Source organism: Bufo gargarizans, chromosome 3 (genome assembly GCF_014858855.1).
Source record: "Bufo gargarizans isolate SCDJY-AF-19 chromosome 3, ASM1485885v1, whole genome shotgun sequence".
NCBI classification, from domain to species: Eukaryota; Metazoa; Chordata; class Amphibia; order Anura; family Bufonidae; genus Bufo; species Bufo gargarizans.
In genome coordinates this window covers 497,286,654-497,310,670 of record NC_058082.1, presented here as the reverse complement: position 1 = coordinate 497,310,670, position 24,017 = coordinate 497,286,654, and the positions used below count along the sequence as shown (strand labels likewise).

The window sequence follows — 24,017 nt, the reverse complement described above, 5'->3', positions numbered from 1 at the left end:
CTCTGGGGCAATTAGGATGGCACATGGGGGCACTGGATTTCACTGGGGCACAGTGGATGACACATGGGGGCAATGGAGGGCACAAGGGGGCACTTAATGGCATCGTGGGGGTACTGGATGGCACAAGGTGGCACTGGCTGACAAATAGGGGGCATTGGATGGCACTAGGGGCAAAGTGGATGTCACTGTTATGGACGCACTGTGGACGTTACTGTTATGGGGCACTGTGGATGTCATTGTTATGGGGGCACTGTGGATGTCACTGTTATGGGGGCACTGTGGATGTCACTGTTATGGGGGCACTGTGGATGTCACTGTTATGGGTGCTAACTATAAGTGATAGGGCTTGTGCACAGAACCGTATCTGTTTTGCGGTCTGCAAGTCGCGGATCCACAAAATAAGGTTACTGTCCGTGTGTGATTCAGATTTTTTTTTTTGCAGTTCCATTGAGTTCTATGGGTTTTAGATCTGCATTATGAGGACCAGAATAGAACATGTTCTATCTTTCGCAGAAATGACATACGGATGTGGGAAGCACATGGACGTCATCAGTGTGTTTTTTACATCCGTATGTCAGTTCCAGTAAAGACAGAACATGTCCTATCCTGGTCCTCAAAATGAGGAGCTCAAATCCATGGACGGTCAGTGATTGGATTAGATACTCCGCTCAGCTGGCTGTATCACACAGGATAGGATTAGATACACATGAGGGCAGAGCCTGTGGACGGTCAGTAGTGGGATTTTGACACTGGGTGAGAAGTACAGGGTGGGCCATTTATATGGATACACCTTAATAAAATGGGAATGGTTGGTGATATTAACTTCCTGTTTGTGGCATATTAGTATATGTGAGGGGGGGAAATTTTCAAGATGGGTGGTGACCATGGCGGCCATTTTGAAGTCGGCCATTTTGAATCCAACTTTTGTTTTTTCAATAGGAAGAGGGTCATGTGCCACATCAAACTTATTGGTAATTTCACAAGAAAAACAATGATGTGCTTGGTTTTAACGTAAATTTTATTCTTTCATGAGTTATTTACAAGTTTCTGACCACTTATAAAAGGTGTTCAATGTGCTGCCCTTTGTGTTGGATTGTCAATGGAACCCCCTTCTCCCACTCTTCACACACTGATAGCAACACCGCAGGAGAAATGCTAGCACAGGCTTCCAGTATCCGTAGTTTCAGGTGCTGCACATCTCGTATCTTCACAGCATATACCCACTTGCATGTTTTCTTCAAAATAAAAGCTTGGAGCGAGGCACAACATTATTCCTGCCTCAACTTTCAAACTTGTTGGCGATAAAAAATGAATATTCTTCAGAATATTGCCGCCATTTACCCTTTGCAGTGACCCTGAACGTCTTATCTGCTCATAGCCCCCGATTCACATTTAGTAGTTTTCTGTAACTATAAAGGTCACATTCTAAAATATTTCTATGCACAGCCATAAAGCTAACTGTGGTTACAGATTAATCAGCAGGTAATCCCAAATGTGAGTCACCATAGAAAGCCGTTCATTATATTGTGTCAACAAGGCTGGCTGAATGAGTAAAGTTTATAAAATTTGCATTTTGATTCTCACAATTTCTATATTTTCTGGGGGTCATTTATCAAGGGACTTAGTTGTAAAAAAAAAAGTCGCAAGTCCCTCTTTATACCAGCTGTGTAACAGTATTTAGTCACATGGCTGATTTTACGGCTTTTCAACATTTGGGCAGGACAGGGGTAAATTTGCTAACGTTTATGCCTGGAAACAAGAGTAAGGCCTCTTTTACACGGACGTTGCGGGTGACGTGCGGGAAAAGATGCGGGTGCGTTGTGAAAAAAAAATGTTTTTTTTTTTCCCCCGCGAGTGCAAAGCGTTTTAATGCGTTTTGCATGTGCGTGAGAAAAATCAGCATGTTTGGTACCCAGACCCGAAGTTCGGGTTTTGGTTAGGTGTTGTGTACATTTGTGTAATAGCATTCTTAATACAGAATGAAATTAGGGATGGAGGGGTTAAAAATTTTTTTTTAACTCACCTCATCCACCTGTTTGCGAAGCCTGGCTCGTCTTCATTCTTCTTCTTTGAGGACCTGGGAGGAAAAGGACCTTTGGTGACGTCACTGCGCTCATCACATGGTCCATCACCATGGTAATGGACCATGTGATGAGCGAGGACTGCCGTAGATGTGCCTAATTTATGATGAGGCGCACGTCTCATCATAAATTAGCCAATTCCTATGGCAGCGTAGGGCTGAATCTAAGACCAGCGTAAAAAGCCTGTGTTAGGCGTCATGCACACAACCATGTGCCGAACGTGCCCCTGCTGTGGACCGCAAATCTGCAGATGCAGATCCATTCACTTGCATAGGGTCCGCGATCCGTATCCGATGGTTCACACTGAAAAAATAGAAGTGCATGGACAGAAAGCCCACAGAAGCACTCCATGTTGCCTCTGTGGGCTTCCAATCCGTGTTTCCGTTCCACACTGTATCTTCTGCATTGCAGACACATTCAAGTTAATGCAATACGGGCATGGACCTGCTACGATCATGTGCATGCACACGACCGTGTACCGCTGTGCCCGTGCTGCAGACGCAAATTGCAGTACGCAATGCACAGGCACCGACTGTGTGCCCACCATCTGCAGACGCGGACCCATTCATTTGAATGGGGTCCACAATCCGCATCCGGCAGTCAACACTGCAAAAAAGTAGTGCATGCAGTTTGCGTCTTGTTAGTCTGTTTACCATACGCACCAGGAAGGGTCTCGATACATCTGTTAAGAGGATCCATAGATTCAGCGCCGCTTGGAATAACGCTGCAGACGGCTCTATTCCATGGAGAGGTGTCCTGTAAAAAAAACGCATACTGCGTGGTATTCGTTGTTATTTTAACATATGCGCTTATGGGGGACTGATGCCATACGGTGGCAACTGTTTTATCAGTCTGTTTAATGGCTGCACCAGGACCTTTCCAAGACACAGTATGGAAAGATCAATAACTTGTACGTTTACCTTTCTGTCAAAGTTTTTCAAGCCTCTGTTCACATTTACATCATAGTTTCCATTTATAAGGGAAACCGTAATCCATAGTTGTCCCTGTCATAAGAGGGATCTAGTCTAATGCCTCCAAAATGTCCATCAAATACGATAGGGTCTGCAAAGGAGCCTCCAACACAGGCCTGAACATAACATTGGCGTAGTGTAGAAGATCAACCAGCCATGGTTTCCGCTCCAGCCAGCGCGGTGCACGTGGAAACCAAGAGCAAAAATCCAGCTCCACCGGAAAAGTGCAATCTCCTTCTTCTTATTGACTAATAAAATAGTCAACAATCACGGCAGTGAGTACATGTTATGATGAAGATCACTTGTGATCGAAACGCGTCACTATTTTATGTACTCACTGCCGTGATTGTTGACTATTTTATTAGTCAATTAAACAAAACGAGATTTAACTTTTCCGGTGGAGCTGGATTTTTTTGTCCTTGGTTTCTGTAAATGTTTTGTAAGCGCAGATTTTTCTAGGGCGGGAGCATAGAGGCTGATTGGGGACCAGAGGAGCATTGCCATGGGAGCGCTAGGGGACATACATACTCATGGGGAGGTTAATCATTTGTTTTCTGACTGGGAAATCCACAAACAATTCTGCACCAAAAGCCAAAGGATTTGTTGCAGATTTGCCCCCTGTTGTGGATTCTTGTGAAACTGTTGAAATTATCGGCAGCCATTCAGATGCATGTGGATGTATGCCATGGTGCGCCAAAGCTTCTACTATAGCAGTCACACAGCTTTCTCAGAGTCACTTTTACCAGTGATTATGATAATTATGCCGTATCACTTCTTAAGAGGCATCTTATGACTTACCTAGGACACCGGCTGGCCTGTTACATGTGCACTTGGCAGCTGAAGGCGTCTGTGTTGGTCCCATGTTCATATGTGCCCGCATTGCTGAGAAAAATGATGTTTTAATATATGCAAATGAGCCTCTACACCTTGAGGCTCATGCACACCGCCATTGTTGTCTCACAGACAGCAGGTCCGCAAATATATATGCACCAGCCATTTATGCATTGCATCACGGATCCGGACCCATTCCCTTGAACGGGTCTGCAATCCGGAAGGCGCGGTGTGGAACAGAAGCACTACGTAGTGCTACCACGGGTTTTCTGTGCGTCCCTCTGCATCATAAAAAAGTAGTGCGGACTGTCGGATGCGGATCGCAGACCCCATTCAAGTAAATAGGTCCGCTCCGGCATCCGGTGGGCATATGGTCAGTGCCCGTGCAGTCTGGTCTGCAGTTGCGCCAGGTGTGATGATGTTTTCACTGTCAAAGTGCAGAGTGCACGGCAGGTGCAGAGGGAGCAGACCCTCTAAGTGTAACAGCAACGCCCCCATTGCTCCTAGCGGCTCATTTTTCTCAGCAATGCAGGCACATATGAACATGGGACCAACACAGATGCCTTCAGCTGCCAAGTGCACATGTAACAGGTCAGCCAGTGTCATAGGTGCAAATCTGCTGACAGATGCCCTTTAAAAGTTGATCCGCTATTCATTACTTGTATATATGTGTGTATATATATATGTGTATATAATATTATTAAGAAAACGGAGGCTGATGTGCTGGGTGTCAGCCACTCTGCTTCAGCCAGGTATTTAGTTACAGGTCTAGCGAGAGGTAAGTATATGGTATAAAAACGGGATCTGTTTTTCGGGACGCAGACTGTTTACTGAATGTTTGGAGTACATCGTGTTTTAGAACTGGCCCTGTTTGATCTCACTATTGAGTATGTACCCAAACGCTGAAAACAAGTGAATATATCACGGCTCACAATAAACAATTACTGGCACATGACGAACGGCGGAGGACACACCTCTGATTGCATTACATGGGCACCGTGATGCCAGGCCTTGAAATTGCATGATGAGCTGATTGTGCAGTATTCTCAGCCTGCGAGGGTCACATTACCAAGTGTGAATGAGCACCTTGCTATACCCATTTTTTAGGTATATATACTCTGGGTATTAAGTATTAATTGTGCCAATAAAATAGGTGCGTCGTTTGCATATCACTTAAAGTGCATCTGTCAGCTTGAAGGGTCACTGAGATTTTCTAAAACTTTTGTTATGTTATCGAGACATATCCAAAGTTTTGATTGGTGGGGGTCCGAGTGCTGAGACCCCCATGGATCACTGCAGGAGATGGAATCAAGACATGCCCATAGACTTTGATTGAACCCGTCTCCTGCAGCGAGGAGAGACAGCGTGGTAGGCGAGCTCCTCATTCTCTGCGCACAGACCCCCAACAATCAAATCTTTTCATATTTCTCTATCACAAACTTTAAATTGCTGCCCCGCGTAAGGACAGCAGTATTACAGCTACAGGTCCACACTCCTAGCAGCTAAAATGGCATGAAAAATGTTGTGCTGTTTGGCTGCTAGGAGCGGCGACAAATTACACCGGATGCATAGTCGGGTATGTGCAAGAGGAGAGCGCACACCAGATTGGTGGAGGAGGGGGGGGGGCAGTTTTGTGTGCCATTTTGGCTACTAGCAGTACAGACCTGTAACTATCATATCCCTGCCTGATAAAGGAAGTGATTGCACAAGAAGAGTTCCCGGCACAGCAGAGGTGCACTTTAATCTCATTAAATCTTTTCGCTTCCTTCTGCATAGTCTTATCAGTGTTCCTAGAAGCTGATACCTGTAATAAAACTATTCCGTCATTTTCTCAGAAATGCTCGAAAGCTAGTCTGCATGTGGTAAAATGTCACTGTCATCTGGTAGCGTCCTGCGTTCACACTGGCAGAAAGCCGCAATACTCTGCCGGCAGGACCAGCCTTATGGCCGCTACAAATCATAATGTATTGAATTGTATACTACATATGTATGGAGCCAGTATTCGGTCACTGTATGTTTGCATGTGATGGTGGTGCTATTCAGACACTTGTAGTACAGTGTCATTTGGCCAACGTATGGCGCAGATATTCCGGCACAGTGTTCGGTATGGTTATTTGTACATGACAGGGAGCTACAGAAGGTTCTCTCTGTATGGAGGTTTAAATGAATAAATGACAAGTTTTGCTGAATCTTTTCCCACAGTATGCTCCATAACATACTGCCCTAAGACCGTTCCCTATTTCATGGAGACAGGTCCACTTTAAAGGGTTTGTTCCAAATGTATCCATTGTGGGGTGTGGTCGCTGGGACCCTCATAAATCCTGAGAACAGTGGTCCCGATTCCCCTGAATGGAGTGCTGCACCAACCATTCTCAGGGATTTCGGAAATAGCAGAGTATAGCGCTTGCCTATCTCAAGCAGTTCCGTAGAAAGTGAATGAGCAGCAGTATGCATAATCCACCCCTGCTTCATTTATATGTGGAATCGGGTCCCAACGCTTGTACCCCATTGATCAGATGCTGTGGATGGGGATAAAGTTTCATCTTTGTACAAGCCCTGTAATACGTCTCCTCATTGCATTTAATGGGGTTGTCTCACTTCAGCAAATAGTATTTATCATGTAGAGTAAGTTAATACAAGGCACTTACTTGTTTAATTTTTCCATCACATTATACACTGCTAATTTCCATGGTTACGACCACCCTGCGATCCAGCAGTGGTCGTGCTTTCACACTATAGGTAAAGGCGCCGGCCTCTATTTTGGCCATGACCATGGGAGCGAGCATAGGCCGTAACCATGTTATAATGGAAAATAATAATAACTTCAAAAATGTTTTTAAAAAAACCTTTTACCGAACTAGGGTTCAGTTCCAACTTCCAAGTGGTACCTTGTCGATTCGCTCATCTAGTGGTAACCAGTTGGGGGGGTGTACTTGCACAGTTTGACTCCATCCAGTCAGTGCTGCCATTGTCAGACTGTGCAGGTACACCCCCAGCCCAACTGGCTACCAGACTGGCTCCAGAATTGTTATGACATGGAGAATGCAAGTAGCTATTAAACAGACATGTCAGAAGAGGTGACAGGTCCTCTTTAAGGCTCCAGCCTTGTAGACTTGACCTGGATGAGTTAACATTCTGTGCTGTAGTACTGATTGGTATATTTAGATAGCAATTATCAGGCCTAATGATACAAACAAACCCTCTTCTGCTTTAGGCACTGAGCTAGAATCCCTCAGTCTGAACATGTGGAGGGCAGGGCCCAAGACCTTCTGCAGTTTGTTCAATTCCAGACTTGTTTACCATCGATTTATACCCACACCTTCTCAGGACTACCTACAGATCTCATTAACACCCAGGGGTGGACTGGGAACTTAAAGTGCCCCTGGAAAAAATACTAAAAGTGGCCCAGTTTTGTAGTCGGGTCCAAGTTGATAAAAGGAAGGGCCAACAATACCATATTGTGGCACATTACACCACCCCAAGAGAGCCAAATACCCAGCAGCACAAAATGCATCCCCAAAAACTTCCACTGGTCGGCCATTAAGAGGCTCAGGCGGCCCACTGGGAAATTTCCCTGTAAGTTCTATGGCCAATACGCCCCTGTTAACACCAAAGCCAAGCACCAACTGCAGCCTGCAGGTAGCGCCACCATGTAGTGCTATCATGTTGCATTGTCTTCTATTTTCTATATGGCCAGACGCCCTTAGCTGCTTATCTGACCTTTCACCCACATCGGTTTCCTGTTATCTTTTCCCTGTTCTGCGGAAGACACATAGACGAGGGGCATGGGGGAAAGGAAGGTTGTACTTGTGTGCTTCTTCAGAAATGATTAACGTTCCTCCTGCAGTATGTCCCTCTTTGTGTGCAGAACTAAATAGTATTTTTTGTTCTTTTACTATGTTATTGTGGTTTCTTTTTTGCATGCTAACTTTTGAAGAAACATTTGATATATTACTTTGCTGGCGCCTCTGAAAAAGGGGTTGATTTTAGTTTTCTTTCTACTTTTTCCACGGTGTTAAAAAGGATGTGTAAAAAATATGATCATGTTTAAACACGCGATCACAATTTCCATACAAGCTGTTTTAGGAATATTTCGGAGCGCTACCTCTGTAATAAAAAAGAAAAACATGGCAACCGATCTGGGGGTATGGTGTAACGCTAAAGACACAAAGACTAAATCTGGTCAGACACTTTAGGCCGAACGTGGCGATTTTAGCCATCTTATCTGTATGAGAACCTACCGATGTTTGGGGAGAGAAGGATCAATCTGTTGGAATTCAACATACCCGATACTTTTGTTACAGAGGAGATGCAGCCGTGGTTGTATTGCGGCCTGCAAACGGCAGGTCGGCAATCCACGGCCGCCGGCCATGTGCACCCTGCATCACGGATGCGAACCCGTTCACTTGAATGGGTCCGCAATTCCGGAGATGCGGAATGTAGTCACAGAACAGAACACCGGAAGCACTACGGAGTGCTTCCGTGGTGTTTCTTTCCGTTGTTCCGCACTGCAAAAAAAAATATCACATGGGTCCAGACCGCTGCACGGAAGCAATTGCGGTCCCCAATGCACGGAACAGCTGTGTGCATGAGGCCTAAAGGGCCTTTTACACGGGCTGAGAATCCTCCAGATAATTGTTAACGAGCTTTCATAGCTTTTTAAAGGTGCTGCCGAAACGCTTGTCCATCAGGTACTAGGTCATTTGTGGACACAAAAATCATTGTTCGTCGGCAGCAGACTGCCAGCAAACAACGAGTCTGTATGGGGACAAGCGATAGCATTAGTGATCACTCCTCCGCAAACTGTGGAGGAGATCGCTGCATGTAATAGCAGCGGTCTCCTCCACTGACGAGTAGACCATTGCCGAGAAGGAACACTTATTTTCCAACAATTGCCTACTGTATTGTCCCGTCTATAGATATTTGGGGTCATTTATCAAGACCAATGTTTTCTACATCAGTCTAGATATGTCCTCGTGCCGCTCATCCTACATCATATATTAGGTGCATCCTTCTACAATCTGTGCGCCTAGAATGAGGTCTACGCACTCTCACCGATGGCATAGATTTGTGTTATCATTTATGGCAGAAAACTGGCGTAAATTATGATAAAACTGCCTGGTCTAATGACCCCTACCCTTACCCACAACAAGGCCCCTTTTTGGAAAGTGCCAAGGGTGGTGTAAAAACTCCATTTGTGCTAAACAATTTGAGATTTGCAATTTTTATTATGCCAGATAACTAGCGTAGGGGCTTGATAAATGACCCCCAAGTTTATTATTACGGCCCATTTGACCATTTGCCAATTATTTTAATAATTTATTTCTCACATTGTTTTCTATTAGCAAAAATGACCCAAATTCACAATAATGACCAAACAAAAGAGAGTCTTTTTAAATGCCTCTAGCCAAACTTGAGAAATGTAGTCACTTCCTCGGCTGTAAACATATTTTTGAGGCTGAACATCTGCTCTGAGGTCTGAGATGTCTTCAAAAGCACTGAGTAAATATGGCTGTCAGCACACCACCCTTTTAGTGCCAGTCCACAGAAAAGAAAAAAAAAAGTAAAAACACTGAGGTTTTGTTTAAAACACATTTTGTTTGCTCTCTTCTCTTAAAGAAGGATTGGATATCTGTTAATTATTGACCCTTTAACGTTGGTGTGCAGAAGAATGCAGCCGACGTTATCCACGTGGTGTTATGTATATTCAAGGTCTTACATAGGAGGCAGATTGGAAAATTGCCTAAAGAAGAATCCGGTTATTTGTTAACTTTCAATGATATCCCCTGTACATATACCTTATTGTGGCATATGGATATCATAGAATCGGCTCCTGTGTTTGGGATACCCTTCTGTGAGTGGATCCCCACCGGAAGACCCAGCTCGTCCATGTATTACCTGGTCAGCCAGGGACTAGAGAAGCCAGACCGAATCCGATTAGCCGATTGCTGGGTTGGTTTCTATTTGAAAGTTAAAAAAATTGTCTTTGTGTGACAATAGAAGACTGCAGCCTGTGACTACCCCCGGGAAAGGATATAAGTGGCTGCCAAACAAATCCGTTGTCTATGGCCACTTAAAGAGGAATCTGCCATCAACTTTATGCTGCCCATACTAACAGCAGCATATAGTAGGGACAGGTGAGTTGATTTCAGCGGTCTGTCATTTATAAGTTAAAAGTAAGTGGTTGCCGAGAATCAACATCACAATCCTTGCAGACTGGGCCCGGAAAAGAGTCCCGGCCGTCTGAGAAGAGTCCTGGTTATTCATGAAGTCCTGCTCTCCTGCCCACCTGCTGATGACTGACCGGCTTCTACCTAGTTTTCTCCCTTTTTCTCTAGGAGAGAACTGCCAGTCATCAGCAGATGGCGGGAGAGCAGGAGATTACTAATAACCAGGACTCTTCTCAGGTAGATTTGACTCTTTTCAAGGCCTGGGTTGCAATGATTATGATGTTGGTTCTGAGCAAGCACTTACTGTTAGCTCATGAGTGACACACCGCTGACATCAGCATTTCTGTCACTGTTTTATGCTGCCCTCAGTGAGGTCAGCATAAAGTTGATGACAGGTTCCCTTCAAGACTGTCCAACCTTCTGATAAACAAGGTGGTGACTCTTCCCCGACAGCAGATGTCTTAGTAAAGAAGGATCAGGTACATTGAATTTCAGCACGCTTGACGCTTTGTTCTCAAAGGAGAAAAGCCAGAGATATCTAATAGTAGATCACCTCAACTCAATGATCGATTAAGTCACGCGGGCATGTGTATGGGGGTCAGGAGGGGTGTGACCAAAAACTGTCTAATGTGCATTGCAAACCTTGTTTTCTGGGAACTATATTTTATTGCTTTGCAGTTTACTAAAATTGCATTTGATTGCCTATCCTTCTAGGTGGCCTTGACCATGAGTTTGTAGATTAGAGAGCTCGTTTGTCACTCTGTGCTCAATACTAGTTTATACTTGCATCAAGTTCATTTTTTTCACTACATTGTTCATTTGACTCTTGAATTTTTAGAAGCATGTAAAAATTTGCAAAACAAAAAAAAGCGCTATTATTGTATTATGAACTGCAGTACCAGGCACAGCCCATAAGCAGCAGTGGCGCTGTTTCCGCTAAAGGACAGATCCTTTTTCCAATTCTGGTCAACACCTTTCCTGTAAGGTTTTATTTAACTGGATGGGACACATTCTTCAATCTTATCCGTGTAGTTCATAATTTCTACTTGAATAAATCCATTGTGTAGCAGGTGCTCCAGGAGCCGCTCAAATAGACTTTTGTTTGTCACCTACTCAATTCATACCTAACTCACATGTTTTTTTTTTGCCCCTTTAGAGAACGTGACATGGCACAACTCCACCAACAGCAGCTCTCATTTTGGGAATAAAACAGACAGCGAACAAATCATTGAGCTGAATGGTTGGCTGGTGTGTAAAGATCAGGATGAGATGTTGAACTTGGCCTTCACGGTGGGGTCTTTCCTTCTCAGTGCCATCTCACTGCCTTTGGGAATCATCATGGACAAGTATGGGCCACGCAAGTTGAGGTTAAGTGGAAGGTGTGTATTGGGTTATTGAATTGGGTCTGTGGGGACTTCATATGGGATGAAATAAAATGCAATTTCTTGTTTTCTCTTTTGCAGCGCCAGCTTTGGTGTTTCTTGTCTATTAATTGCCTATGGAGCAAGTAATCCAAACTGTAAGTCAGATCCATCTGCCAGTACATTACACAGCTCATTGTACCTTTTTATGTGTTTTTTACATTGTACACTCTTTATTGGAGACCTAAGCTGACAAATTATGACACCCTGGAAGAGACCTATCGGCAGGTCTGCTGTACCGATCAGAGCAGGCAATTATCGGGAAGGAACCGTTCCATCCTGATAAATGCCTGATTACTAGTGGAGGTAAGGGTACTTTCACACTAGCGTTATTCTTTTCCGGCATAGAGTTCCGTCACAGGGGCTGAATACCGGAAAAGAACTGATCAGTTTTATCCCCATGCATTCTGAATGGAGAGGATTCTGATCAGGATGTCTTCAGTTCAGTCTTTTTGACTGATCAGGCAAAAGATAAAACCGCAGCATGCTACAGTTTTATCTCCGGCCAAAAAAACTGAAGACTTGCCTGAATGCCTGGAAAACCCCTGTAATGTACAGTGTAGCTAGCAGTTGTGTGCCAAAGACATGGAAATGGTTGAAATGGGCCTGTCTCCTCTCCTGACATGTCTGCTTTAGGCCTCATGCACACGACTGTATGTATTTTGCGTTCCGCAAAAAACATTTCCACAAAAAATACAGATGACGTCCATGCGCATTCCGTATTTTGCGGAATGCAACAGCTATCCTTGTCCGTAATGCGGACAATAATAGGACATACGGAAATGTAATGCACACGGAAAAAAAAAAAACTGAACGGACACGCAAAGAATATACGTTTGTGTGCATGAGGCCTTAGTAAAGACTTGTATTCTCAAGGGAAGAACGCTTGAAGCATGTTTTCTTTTCTCTCTGCATTGCATCATTACTGTTACACCTCCTGGAAATGTACAGATAATTGACAACTGTGTGCTAGCATTCTTCTTGTCAAAGGGTCACGTCAGCCTTGATCAGACAGTGTCAGACAGTGTAGGCATACGCCCTATTAACAAGGTAACACCCAGTTGTCAGTTTATTCATACATTTCAAGGAGGTATAAGGGCATGACCCCATCAGGCTTGCCAACTGTCCAGAAATTTCTGGACAGGCCATAAAAATAGGTAAATTTTTTCCTGTGTCCGTGAAAAAAATTTGATGAATCCATGATTGTTTGGAGGCTGGTGGTACTTGACTAGATCATTTTGGTGGTAATTATCATCATTTTACAGCTCACAGTAAATGTTGGTAATGAGTTCTTATCAGCAGATTGAGCTATAGACATGTATTAGTATCACCTTTTATTAATTATTATGGTTTCCAGTTTCTCTGTAAGAAGTGTTGGCTGTCCATGATTTTGGGATAAGTTGTTCAGAAAAAAGAACAATTCTGGTTGGCAACAGTGATGGCCAGTTCGCATTGTTCGCCAGCGAACATATGCGGGCTGCCATCTTTTCTCACAAGTCCGGCGATGCACAGGTAAGCCCTTACCTGTTTCTGTGCCGTGAGCCGGTCTGAAATCAAATGCAGGTCACCGCAAGCAGGCAGTTCCAAGAATAGCCCGATGAAGGCCCCCAGCGGCTGTTCTCGGAACTGCCTGCTCCCGGTGACCGCATTTGATTTCAGACCAGCTCGCGGCACAGGAACGTAAGGGCTTACCTGTGCATCGCTGGACGGGTGAGTCAAGATGGCAGCCTGCATGTGTTCGTTGGCGAACAATGCGCACTGGCCATCACTGGTTGGCAACCCTGGACCCCATTTTGTGGATGGCCAGATGCAGCCAAGCCTCACCCACCTGCAGTAAAATTGTACAGCCATCGGCTGCCGGAGGTGGGCGTCATACCGTAACAGAGGAATGACAGAATGCAGAGTTCTACGAAAAGACCCTCCAAAATTGTTATTCGTAAGGAATACACATATTTACTAAAAGAGATAGTTCTCTCGACGTGACAGGGACTCTCAAAAGTCATGTCCTGCCATACCTAGTATTTACTAATGGGAAAGTTATTTTGAGAAGTGTTTTATTAGCTAGTCGTAGTCCTTCTTCATGATAGCGAACAGGTAACCTGTCAACCGAAAACTCACATTGTAATCTTCTGTTCTCTTGGTTTTCATGGCAGCTTTGTCTGTGCTGATTTTCGTAGCCTTATGTCTGAATGGTTTTGGTGGAATGTGCATGACCTTCACTTCTCTTACAGTAAGTCCAAAATTACCTATAAATGTGTCATTGAATGTACAGCGTACAGTGCCATCTGCAATTACTTGAATAATATTCTCCTGGAAGGCAATTTTAGACAGTCGCGGTCAGGTCATAAAATGCCATACGGTGGTGGGGTCCAGCAGGTGGATCACCTACACAGATACCATGAATGGTCTGATCATGACCCCTGTTAGGAGGAGGCCATGCACTTATAGTCATTCTTGATGGAAATGAATGAGAAACCTATACATATAAACCCTTGCAGGTTTTCACGTCCTCTTCATTTCAGGGGAGAGTAAAACCATATAGGCAGCAATTCCCACTCTGAAGGTCTGTGAGTCCAAGCTGCTAAACAGTCAGATTAGTTTTTTGGGGGGAATTTATATTGTCTTACTACAGCTGTGTTTATCTATACATGTTCACACATGATGACTATAAGGCTCCATTCACACATCCGCAAATGGGTCCGCATCCGTTCCGCAATTGTGTGGAACGGGTGCGGACCCATTCATTCTCTATGGGGACGGAATGGATACGGAGAGCACACTATGTGCTCTCCGCATCCGCATTTCCGGAGCGAGCCACCGATCTTCCGGTCCGCGGCTCCCCAAAAAAATAGAGCATGTCCTATTCTTGTCCGCAATTGCGGACAAGAATAGGCATTTCTATGGGGGTGCATTGCGGATCCGCAATGCACTACGGACGTTTGAATGGACCCTTAGGGCTTATTCACATCAGTGATTCACATTTCCATTCAATCCTATCTGTGTATTGTGACGGCCATGTTTTAATGCAGACTGTTGGTCTGCACGTAAAGCACAAGAGCATGTGCTACTTTGATTTGATTGATTTATTATGTAGACCATTGATGCAAAGGCCCAGATTTACTAATGTGTTTGCGTCTAGTATCTGTCTAAAAAGTGGCACAGTTTGGATTTCTACATTTCCGACTTGCTCGAAAAGTGGATAGAGCTTTGCTGGAAGGAGGCAGGGCCTAAAATGCAAAAATGCACCACAATTCTGGCTTAAAATGTTGTCTTCTGTCTCAAAGTAAACCAACTTATTGTTGGTATAGAGCTGGGGAAAAGTGTACCACATTTATCATCTGCCTGTATAGGTGTACGCCATCTACAGGATTCGTAAATCTGGGGCCAATGATTGTTAAAACAACAGGTTGCTGTGTTTTGTAGAATAACATCAGTGAGAAGACACACTTCCTGACCTCGGCCCATTGTGGGTGCAGAACAGCCTGAGTTTTTGTGCGTCTACAAAACGGAGATTGATGTGTGAAAAAGGTCTAAGGCCCCCTGCACACGAACCTGTGCTTCCCGTTGCCGTATTGCGGACCGCATTTGCGGATCCGCAATACACAGGTGCCGTTCCGTGGGCATTCCGCATCACGGATGCGGACTAATTCACTTTGCAGAAAAGCCTGGAATGGATCATAGATAGAACATGTGTAAAGTAATGACTTGGTCTTCTTCTGAATTCACACCTGGCTTTGGCTTCAAAAACTGCATCAAATATTGGAATATGGAAACCCAAGGTGATATCAGTCTAATATTCCTATGGGGACGGAAGACAATGAATTGGGCTGCACAACCAGACAGGCGATGAGTCTGTCTCACTGCTATAATGTGCCTTCTGTGTCATTGCCCTAATGAGCACATGGGTTTACTCATGTGTGTGATCCGTGTTTGCTTTCTCTTCTTTACATAAGTGCCTGTTTATGTAACACTTACACTGACGCCTTTAGGGCAACAAGTCCAAATAGTTTTGTTACTTTATGGCTTATGACTTTATTCCTGTGTTGTATCAGTTCATTGCCATAAGTGATATCAGTTAAGCTCAAAACATACCATTCAACTAACTGGCTAAACGAAGAACATAGCCGTGTTCATCTCCGTGTGCTAATAATATTCATTGAAAGAACACTCTTTTGGCATACGTGTAGCGAATGAAATCCATAGGCATGTTATAGGGCTGCCAACATATACAGTATATGAACAGAGTAATGTATATTATTAGCAATATTGCTATGAAAATCGCAGGGTTTCGCCACCATTGTCCGAATGGTGGGGACCTGATCATTGTAACCACTGTCGATCACTTGAAGAAGGCGATAGCGGCTCTAGGAAAATTATATGTTACTTAATTTAGGGCTCATGGACACGGCCGTAAGGGTTCTGCGGTCTGCAAATCGTGGATCCACAAAAAACAGATATCGGATAGTTAGTGCATGCCACAATTTTTTTCTACTCCTGCAGAAATTTCCTATCCTTCTCCGAAAAACGGACAAGAATAGGACATGTTCTATCTTTTTGCGGGACCGTGGAACGGACTTACAGATGCAGACAGCACAAGGGTGGGCTGTCCGCATCTTTTGCAGCCTCATTATGATGAATGCATCTGATCTTCAAGAAACGCGGATCTGATGCGGACCAAAACTACAGCTGTGTGCTTGAGCCCTTACTTTCACTTGCATTTTTTTCAGGGAGGCCACATGGATAGCCTTTAGGCCTCTTTCACACAGGCGTCGCGTGTGCGGGTGCGTTGCGGGAAAATGCAAAATTTTTCAGCGCAAGTGCAAATTGGTACCCAGACCCAAACCCGGACTTCTTCACAGAAGTTCGGGTTTGGGATCGGTGTTGTGTAGATTTTATTATTTTCCCTTATAACATGGTTATAATGGAAAATAATAGCATTCTTAATACAGTATGCTTAGTAAAATGTCCATTGAGGGGTTAAAAATAATAAACAAATTGAACTCACCCCATCCACTTGGTCGCGTAGCGGATCTCCTCTTCTTTCTACTTTCTTCAGGACCTGGCTAAAGGACCATTGATGACGTCACTGCGCTCATCACATGGTCCATCATGGAAATAAAATACGTTGTGTGCAAGAGGCCCTACAGCCGGTGGACATCCATGCAGCTGCTTGGAGTATGGTCTCTTGCACACGAACGATACGGATTAGGTCCGGATGCATTCAGAAAAACTCGCAACATTTCGCAAGCAAGTTAAGTCAGTTTTGTCTGCAATTGCATTCAGTTATTCAGTTTTTTTTGCACGGGTGCAATGCGCATTGTGTGATAATAGTGAGGATCTGCACCACTCCTTACACATTACTATCTGGACGTAGAAAAGTACTATCTATCACGTAGAAAAGTTCTCCACCATATCTCAGCTTCAAACCTTGCGAATGACGGTTACATTCACTGTTTTTGTTACCAAAAAGGAGCATATGATAAGCGATTGAGTGTCCCTCCCAAGGTACTGTCATCTGTCGATAAGTGGAGTCCTTCTAGGTCTGTGATCTATAGTTAGGTTGCTCTGTAAAGCCTTGTCTTTGACTCACGCTTTCACACAATAAGGGCTCGTTCACACGACCATGTGAAGCCCGTGCCCGTGCTGTGGGCCGCAAATTGCGGTCCGCAATGCACGGGCACCGACTGTGGCCCAGCCGCATGGGGATCGTGGACCCATTCACTTGAATGGGTCCGCGATCTCTCCGTTCCGCAAAAAGATAGAGCATGTTCTATCTTTTTGCGGTGTGGACGCACGGAACGGAACCCCAGGAACCACTCCGTAGTGCTTCCATAGTGTTCCGTTCCGTGCTTCCGTTCCACATCTCCGGATTTGCGGACTCATTGAAGTGAATAGGTCCACATCCGTGATGCAGAATGCACACGGAACGGTGGCCGTGTATTGCTGATCAGCAATTACGGTCCGCAATACGGCAACGGGCAGCACACGTTTGTGTGAATGAACCCTTAGGCCTCTTGCACACGACTGTATGTATTTGCAGTCCTCAAAAAAACGGGTCCGCAAAAAATACGGATGACATCCATGTGCATTTCGTATTTTGCAGAACGGCACAGCTGGCCCTTTATAGAACAGTACTGTCCTTGTCCGTAATGTGGACAATAATAGGACATGTTATATTTTTTGCGGAACGGAAATTTGGAAACTGAATGCACACGGGGTACCTTCCGTTTTTTTTGTGGACCCATTGAAATGAATGGTTCCTTATATGGTCCGCAAAAAAAAACAGATTGAAAAGAGGCAAGAGGCCTAAAGCACACATGCGTGTCCTCTATTAACATTGCAGTCATACTTCACAAGAGCACAGGAGACCTACCGCAAGTCAGATGTTAGTCATAGAATTTAATTAGCCAGCCGGTTATGTGCTGACTAAACCAGGCACTTTAATGGGACAGTGAATGCCTGCTCGTATTCCACTGTACGCATAGTAATTAGAAAAACAGTGAATATTGAAGCAAACCATAGTAAATCTGACAAGCTAGTGCGCCAGTAGTCATGACCTGAGCTTGTGAATCCTAATCTGTAACTCGAGAATGTACAGTGTTTATATCAGAACATCCACGGTCTAAGGCTCGTGTCAGTGAGCAGGATTTCCAAACTGCTAGTTAGGGCCGTTCCAGGGCAATATGCGGGCACCGGCCATGTGCTCACCGCATCACGGATGCAGACCCATTCAGAGAGGAGACACGGACGCGCTTCCGTGCGGTTTCTCTCCGTGCCTCCGCACCGCCAAAAAATAGAACGTTCTATTTTTTTGCGTTGCGGATGGATCACTATCTGGGTCTGGATCCGTCTGTGGAATCCGCATGGATGTTGCCCGTGCATTGGGGATCGCAAATTGCTGTCCCCAGTGCACGGAACAGCCGAGCAACGTGTGCATGAGCCCTTAAAGGGGTTTTCCAGGCTCCTGATATGGACTTATCCTCAGGAATGGTCATTAATATCTGATCACTGACTGGTCATTTACCTCAGTGGGAGCCGAGTTGCGGTAACACAGCATGGCCACTACACTTTGGAGCCAGAGGCGGAAGTAGCACCATAGCAGCTGCTACACGGCATGTCAGTACACACAGAGCCTGGCGTATATACCTGAACGAACCCCCGGGCATATACTGGCTGCATGGACACCTCAGGGTGTATACACAGATGCCCATGTCTATACCCCAGGTTACCACCAGAGCCGCTGAGGGGGTTGTGATAACTGCACATATGTCCTCTGCTGCTGTTACAGCAGTGGTGTCTGCTGTACCGCGCTACGACTTCTGCAGCCGGGACAGGAGGACGATGGAGGCCACACTCCGGTCTCAGTTAGTGTAGCTGAGGCCACGGACAGTGCACTAAAGAAATGCCGGCAGGGGTGAACGAAGGACAGCCGCAATGACTTGCAGCACTAATCTAAATCCATAATTATGTCTTCTGACAGCTCAGCATATCTCCATTGTATCACACAAAGGAGGTCACCTCCTGGAGTACATACCGTATACATCTGACGGACAACTCTGGTGCCGCTCAACTCAGGGGCAGTCCAGAATTGAAAGGAGAATGAAACCTATTGCATCTGTGCCCCCAACATTAAGGAATGATCGTTCCACAGGGGCTTCACTAATCTAAGGGGGTTCACTATTGTAAGGAGGGCACTAAAGGGGCGTAACTACTGTGAAGGTGGCTTTAAGGGGGCACAGCAATTTTCTGTCCTTGTGAACGGGGTTGTGGATACCCCGTGGACATGCTTGGGATAAAATGTTATGCTAACTTTGCCAGAGAATCTGTGTCAAATCTGACACACGTGAACTGACTACCGTGGATATCACTGCAAACCTGTAGCAAATCCACGTCAGTGTCACTAAAAAACTACTGTATGCGGTTTCACCTCTTCAGTTCTATAGCTGTACAGCGCAGAAATTCAAAGCTGAATTTTTCGGCTGCATTTCACATCCATGAAGGTATCATCCTACTTTCTTCTACTAAAGTGACACCTTTGTAACGGGCTGCATTGTGAAGGCTGCGATCAATGCCATAAGCTGAATGCCGTATAGATCATTGTGTGTGGGGCGCTGGTACTGCCTCTTGGTGGCAGGGGAGGGGGATGTACTTGATGTTCTCAGTTTTAGGGCTCATGCACACGAACGTGAGGGCTCCGTGCCCATTCTGCGGACCGCATACGGCGGTTCCGCAATACACGGGTCACTTGAATGGGTCCGTAAATCCGGAGATGTGGTGCGGAAGCACGGGTCCGCGATCCGCATGAGGCTGGTCCACGGTCAGTGCCCGTGCACAGAGCCCTTATGTTTGTGGGCATGAGCCCTTAGGCCTCTTGCACACAACCATGTGTCCCCCTTGGCTGTATTGCGGCCCGCATACGGCAAGTCCGTAGTACACGGGACACCAGCTGCAAATCTGGAGATGCGGTGTGGAACAGAACCACGGAACGGAAGCACTACGGAGTGCTTTCTGGGGTTCCGTTCCGCAGACAGTTAGAACTTGCTCTATCTTTTTGCAGAACGGACGGATCGCAGACCGCATTCAAGTGAACAGGGTCGCGATCCACATACAGCTGGCCCACGGTCAGTGCCCGTGCATTGCGGACCGCAATTTGCAGTCCGCAGCACGGGCACGGAGAGCACTCGTTCGCGTGCAAGAGGCCTTAGGAGGTCAGACAGAATGTGCTTGTTTATTATTACAAAGGCAAAGCTGAGAGATTTAGGAATGACTCAGGGAATGTGCCCATCTAGAGGGGGATTTGTTGCCAGAGACAGGTCAGGGTGAGCTGGTAAGTGTCTCCCTGTCAGAAGGGAAGAGGACGAATAACACTGGGCAGGGCCAATGACTTCAGGCTGTTTTTAGAAAGGAGATTGAGAGGACAGCACAAGAGACTGGCAGCCCTTCCCTCTGACTGCGGGCACAACCAAAACTGGGAATAGACTTTCTTAGAGCTGAACTTCCCTGGATGGCATATCAGTGCCTGACGTACAGAGCACGCAATCCGCCTGCGTCAGCAGCATTCACCTGTGTTTGCAGAATAGATGAGCTGGCACCATATGATCTGGTAGGAGGAGGCAGGAGAACTGACTGTGAATGAATGTAATTTATTATCCTGTCTAAGGAATTGTACTACATAATGTAGTAGTTTACATATATATTTGTTTGCTCTGGGGCCCCCCAACATTGATACACACTTAGTACTGGTTCACACCATCGCAATCCCAAGACAGGAGGTCCTGGTGGTAGCCCATAAGTGTTCATACCCAGCTCAGATCTACACCTGTAGAGCAGGATGCACAAACATTATGGGGGATATTTATCAAAACTGGTGCAAAGGAAAACTGGCCTAGTTGCCCATAGCAGAAAATCAGATTGAGCCTTTTATTTTTCAAAGGAGCTCTGAAAAATGAAAGATGGGATCCAATTGGTTGCTATAGGCAACTAAGCCAGTTTTCCTTTGCACCAGTTTTGATAAATCCTCCCTATGTTGGGTCCGGGAGTTGCCTTAGCTTTGGCTTCTCTGTCAATAGGTCTGACTCTATAGTATGTGTAATCTTAAGATACGGAGGAGAACATGTCCAACACACAGGATAAAAGTAGATCTCTATTTCACATAAAAGAGCACAAAAGTTACATTCTAGATGTAAGTTCCATTGAAAATTCTGAATTCTTTTGTGGGCGCTGCACACGCTGCTTATCATACTGTATGTACTGGTTGCCTCACTGGGCCGCAATGCACGAATACCGTCCGTGGGGCAGCCGCAGCGGATCGCGGACCCATTCATTTTCATGGGTCCGCAATCCGGCTGTTCTACAAAAAGATAGGACATGTTCTATCGTTTTGCGGAACGGAAGTACGGGACGGAAGCACTCCGTAGTGCTTCCGTAGGGTTCCGTTCCGTGCTTCCGTTCCGCACCATTTCACATCTCTGGATTTGCGGATCCATTGAAGTGAATGGGTCCTCATCCGTGATGCAGAATGCACACAGAACGGTGCCCGTGTATTGCATATCCATGTGTGTTCGTGTTCAGGAGGCCTAAGGGCTCATGCACACGACTGTATGTATTTTGCGGTCAGCAAAAAATGGATCCGCAAAAAACACTGATGACGTCCATGTGCATTCCGTATTTTGCGGAACGGAAAAGCTAGCCCCTTATAGAACAGTCCTATCCTTGTCCGTAATGCAGACAATAATAGGAAATGTTTTATGTTTTTGCGGAACGGTCATATGGAAACGAAATACACACAGAGTAACTTCCGTTATTTTTTTGTGGATCTGTTGAAATGAATGGTTCCGTATACGGTACGCAAAAAAATAAATATGGAATGGACATGGAAAGAAAGTACATTCATGTGCATGAGCCCTAAAGGAAATCAGGAAACAGTATTTTACGTGTTGTCAGGTATTGTTAACCAGCTGTTTGCCCTATTAGTCCATGATGATCCTTGTAGAGCAGAGTTTGACTCCATATGCTGCACATTTACATTACCCTCCTGCAGATACTATTCTACCGCCACGCTTCTGCGCTTAATCCACGTTTGACAACGCCAGGTGCAGTTTGTTAGTGTTAGTGTCACATCTGCCATTATACACTCACAGAGGAGGAATTCCTCCAGAGCTTTAAATAAACTGGGTGAGACTGAAATATATCTGCGGCTTAGGTCGGGGAAGAGCAGATTACAAACTCCCCTGAGCTTACTCAGAGCCTCACCCAGTCTGTCGTGTGAGACTCGGTAAACCTTGCAGGTGTATCCAGTTACCTAGTGACTGCTTATGGCTTGCTCTGACTCCAGTCAAGTTAGTTCAGTATAGTAAGGAACATATACAAGAACCAGGTTACTTATTAACATCTGTGCATGCAGAGTTTCTGACAGATTACTACCATAGCAAGGTTACGTTATTGATTGCTCCCATAATGTATGTAGTCCGACGTCACTTCGGATAAGGTTATTCCATCGAGCTCCACTGAGAATGTCCCAGAGGGTGACATTTTTGGATCATATGGTGCAGTTTATGTTCCACACTCTTTAAATGAGTTTATCCAAGAACAGACTTTGAAGACTTTCTCAGCCGGGGTCTACTACTCATTTATGGGTTTCTAGAACCCATTCATTCTCATTGTCAATAAGGGTTCCCGCTGAAGGCCCTGAACACCTGTGTCTGGTGAGGTATCACATTCACATGATGTCAAAAAAGACTGATCTAGAATACATGTAACCTGCTTTGGACCTGACATTGCCACGTACATGCGGCATCGGCTCTCAGTCTGTGTGTGGGTCCTGCTGTTGATTCTACTGCAGCCCATATAAATATGAGGTGTTTGTGGCTGCCATGCCTCCTTAAAGAATTACCAGAATGTGCTGGACAGAGGTCACCTGCTATATATTACCTAGATAGATGACAGTGGACACTGGAGATTTCAGTTGCAGTAATTGCCAGTTCGCAGTGTGTCTTTATTCCCAAGCCCGGCGATGCAGAGGTAAGTCCTTACCTGTGCCTGCGCCGCGAGCCGCTCTGAAACACATGCGGTCACCGGGAGCAGGCAGTTCTGAGAACAGCCCGATGAAGGCTGTTCTCTGAACTGCCTGCTCCTGGTGACCGCATGTGTTTCAGAACGGCTCGCGGCGCAGGCACAGGTAAGGACTTACCTCTGCATCGCCGGGCTTGGGAATAAAGATGGCAGATCGCATGTGTTCGTCAGCGAACACTGCGAACTGGCCATTACTGTTCAGTTGCCTAAGGGCTCATGCACACGGCCGTACCTGTGTTGTGGGTCTGCAATATGTGGGCCCCGGCTGTGTGCACCCCGCACCCCATCCCCTCTTCCCATTCACCGAAAGTTCAGTTCGGAACGGAGGCACAGAACACTCCGTGCCTCCGCACCACAAAAAAATAGAGCATGTTCTATTTTTTTGCGTTGCAGACGCATCACAGACCTATTCAAGTTGAATAGGTCTGGATCTGTCTGCGGAATCCGCACGGCATGAGCCCTAAGGCTGAGTTCACACGAGCGTGACAGATTTGGTCCGGATGCGTTCAGGGTGCGTTCAGTTAAACTCGCACCATTTTGCATGCAAGTTCAGTCAGTTTTGGCTGCAATTGCGTTTAGTTGTTCAGTTTTTTCCGCACGGGTGCAATGCGTTTTGATGCGTTTTTCACGCGCGTGATAAAAAACTGAAGGTTTACAAACAACATCTCCTAGCAACCATCAGTGAAAAACGCATTGCATCCACACTTGCTTGCAGATGCAATGCGTTATTAACGCAGCCCCATTCACTTCTATGGAGCCAGGGCTGCGTGAAAAACGCAGAATATAGAACATGCTGCGATTTTAAAGCATTGCAGAACTGATGCATGAAAAAAAATGCTCATGTGCACAGCCCCATTGAAATGAATGGGTCAGGATTCAGTGCAGGTGCAATGCGTTCACCTAATGCATTGCACCCGCGCGGAAATCTCGCCCGTGTGAACTCAGCCTAAGTCCTCCTTCACACGAATGTGT

General features: G+C 45.5%; 1 protein-coding gene across 1 annotated transcript in view; it reads left to right on the top strand.

Moving 5' to 3' along the window:
* The window catches only part of SLC43A2 (solute carrier family 43 member 2), an 87,775-nt gene that overhangs the window by 36,197 nt on the left and 27,561 nt on the right, over nucleotides 1-24,017 (top strand). Inside the window, exons 3-5 of the mRNA XM_044283871.1 lie at nucleotides 11,210-11,432; nucleotides 11,517-11,572; nucleotides 13,628-13,704. Of these exons, the coding sequence (XP_044139806.1) occupies nucleotides 11,210-11,432; nucleotides 11,517-11,572; nucleotides 13,628-13,704 (356 nt within the window). The remainder of the gene's footprint in view (nucleotides 1-11,209; nucleotides 11,433-11,516; nucleotides 11,573-13,627; nucleotides 13,705-24,017) is intronic.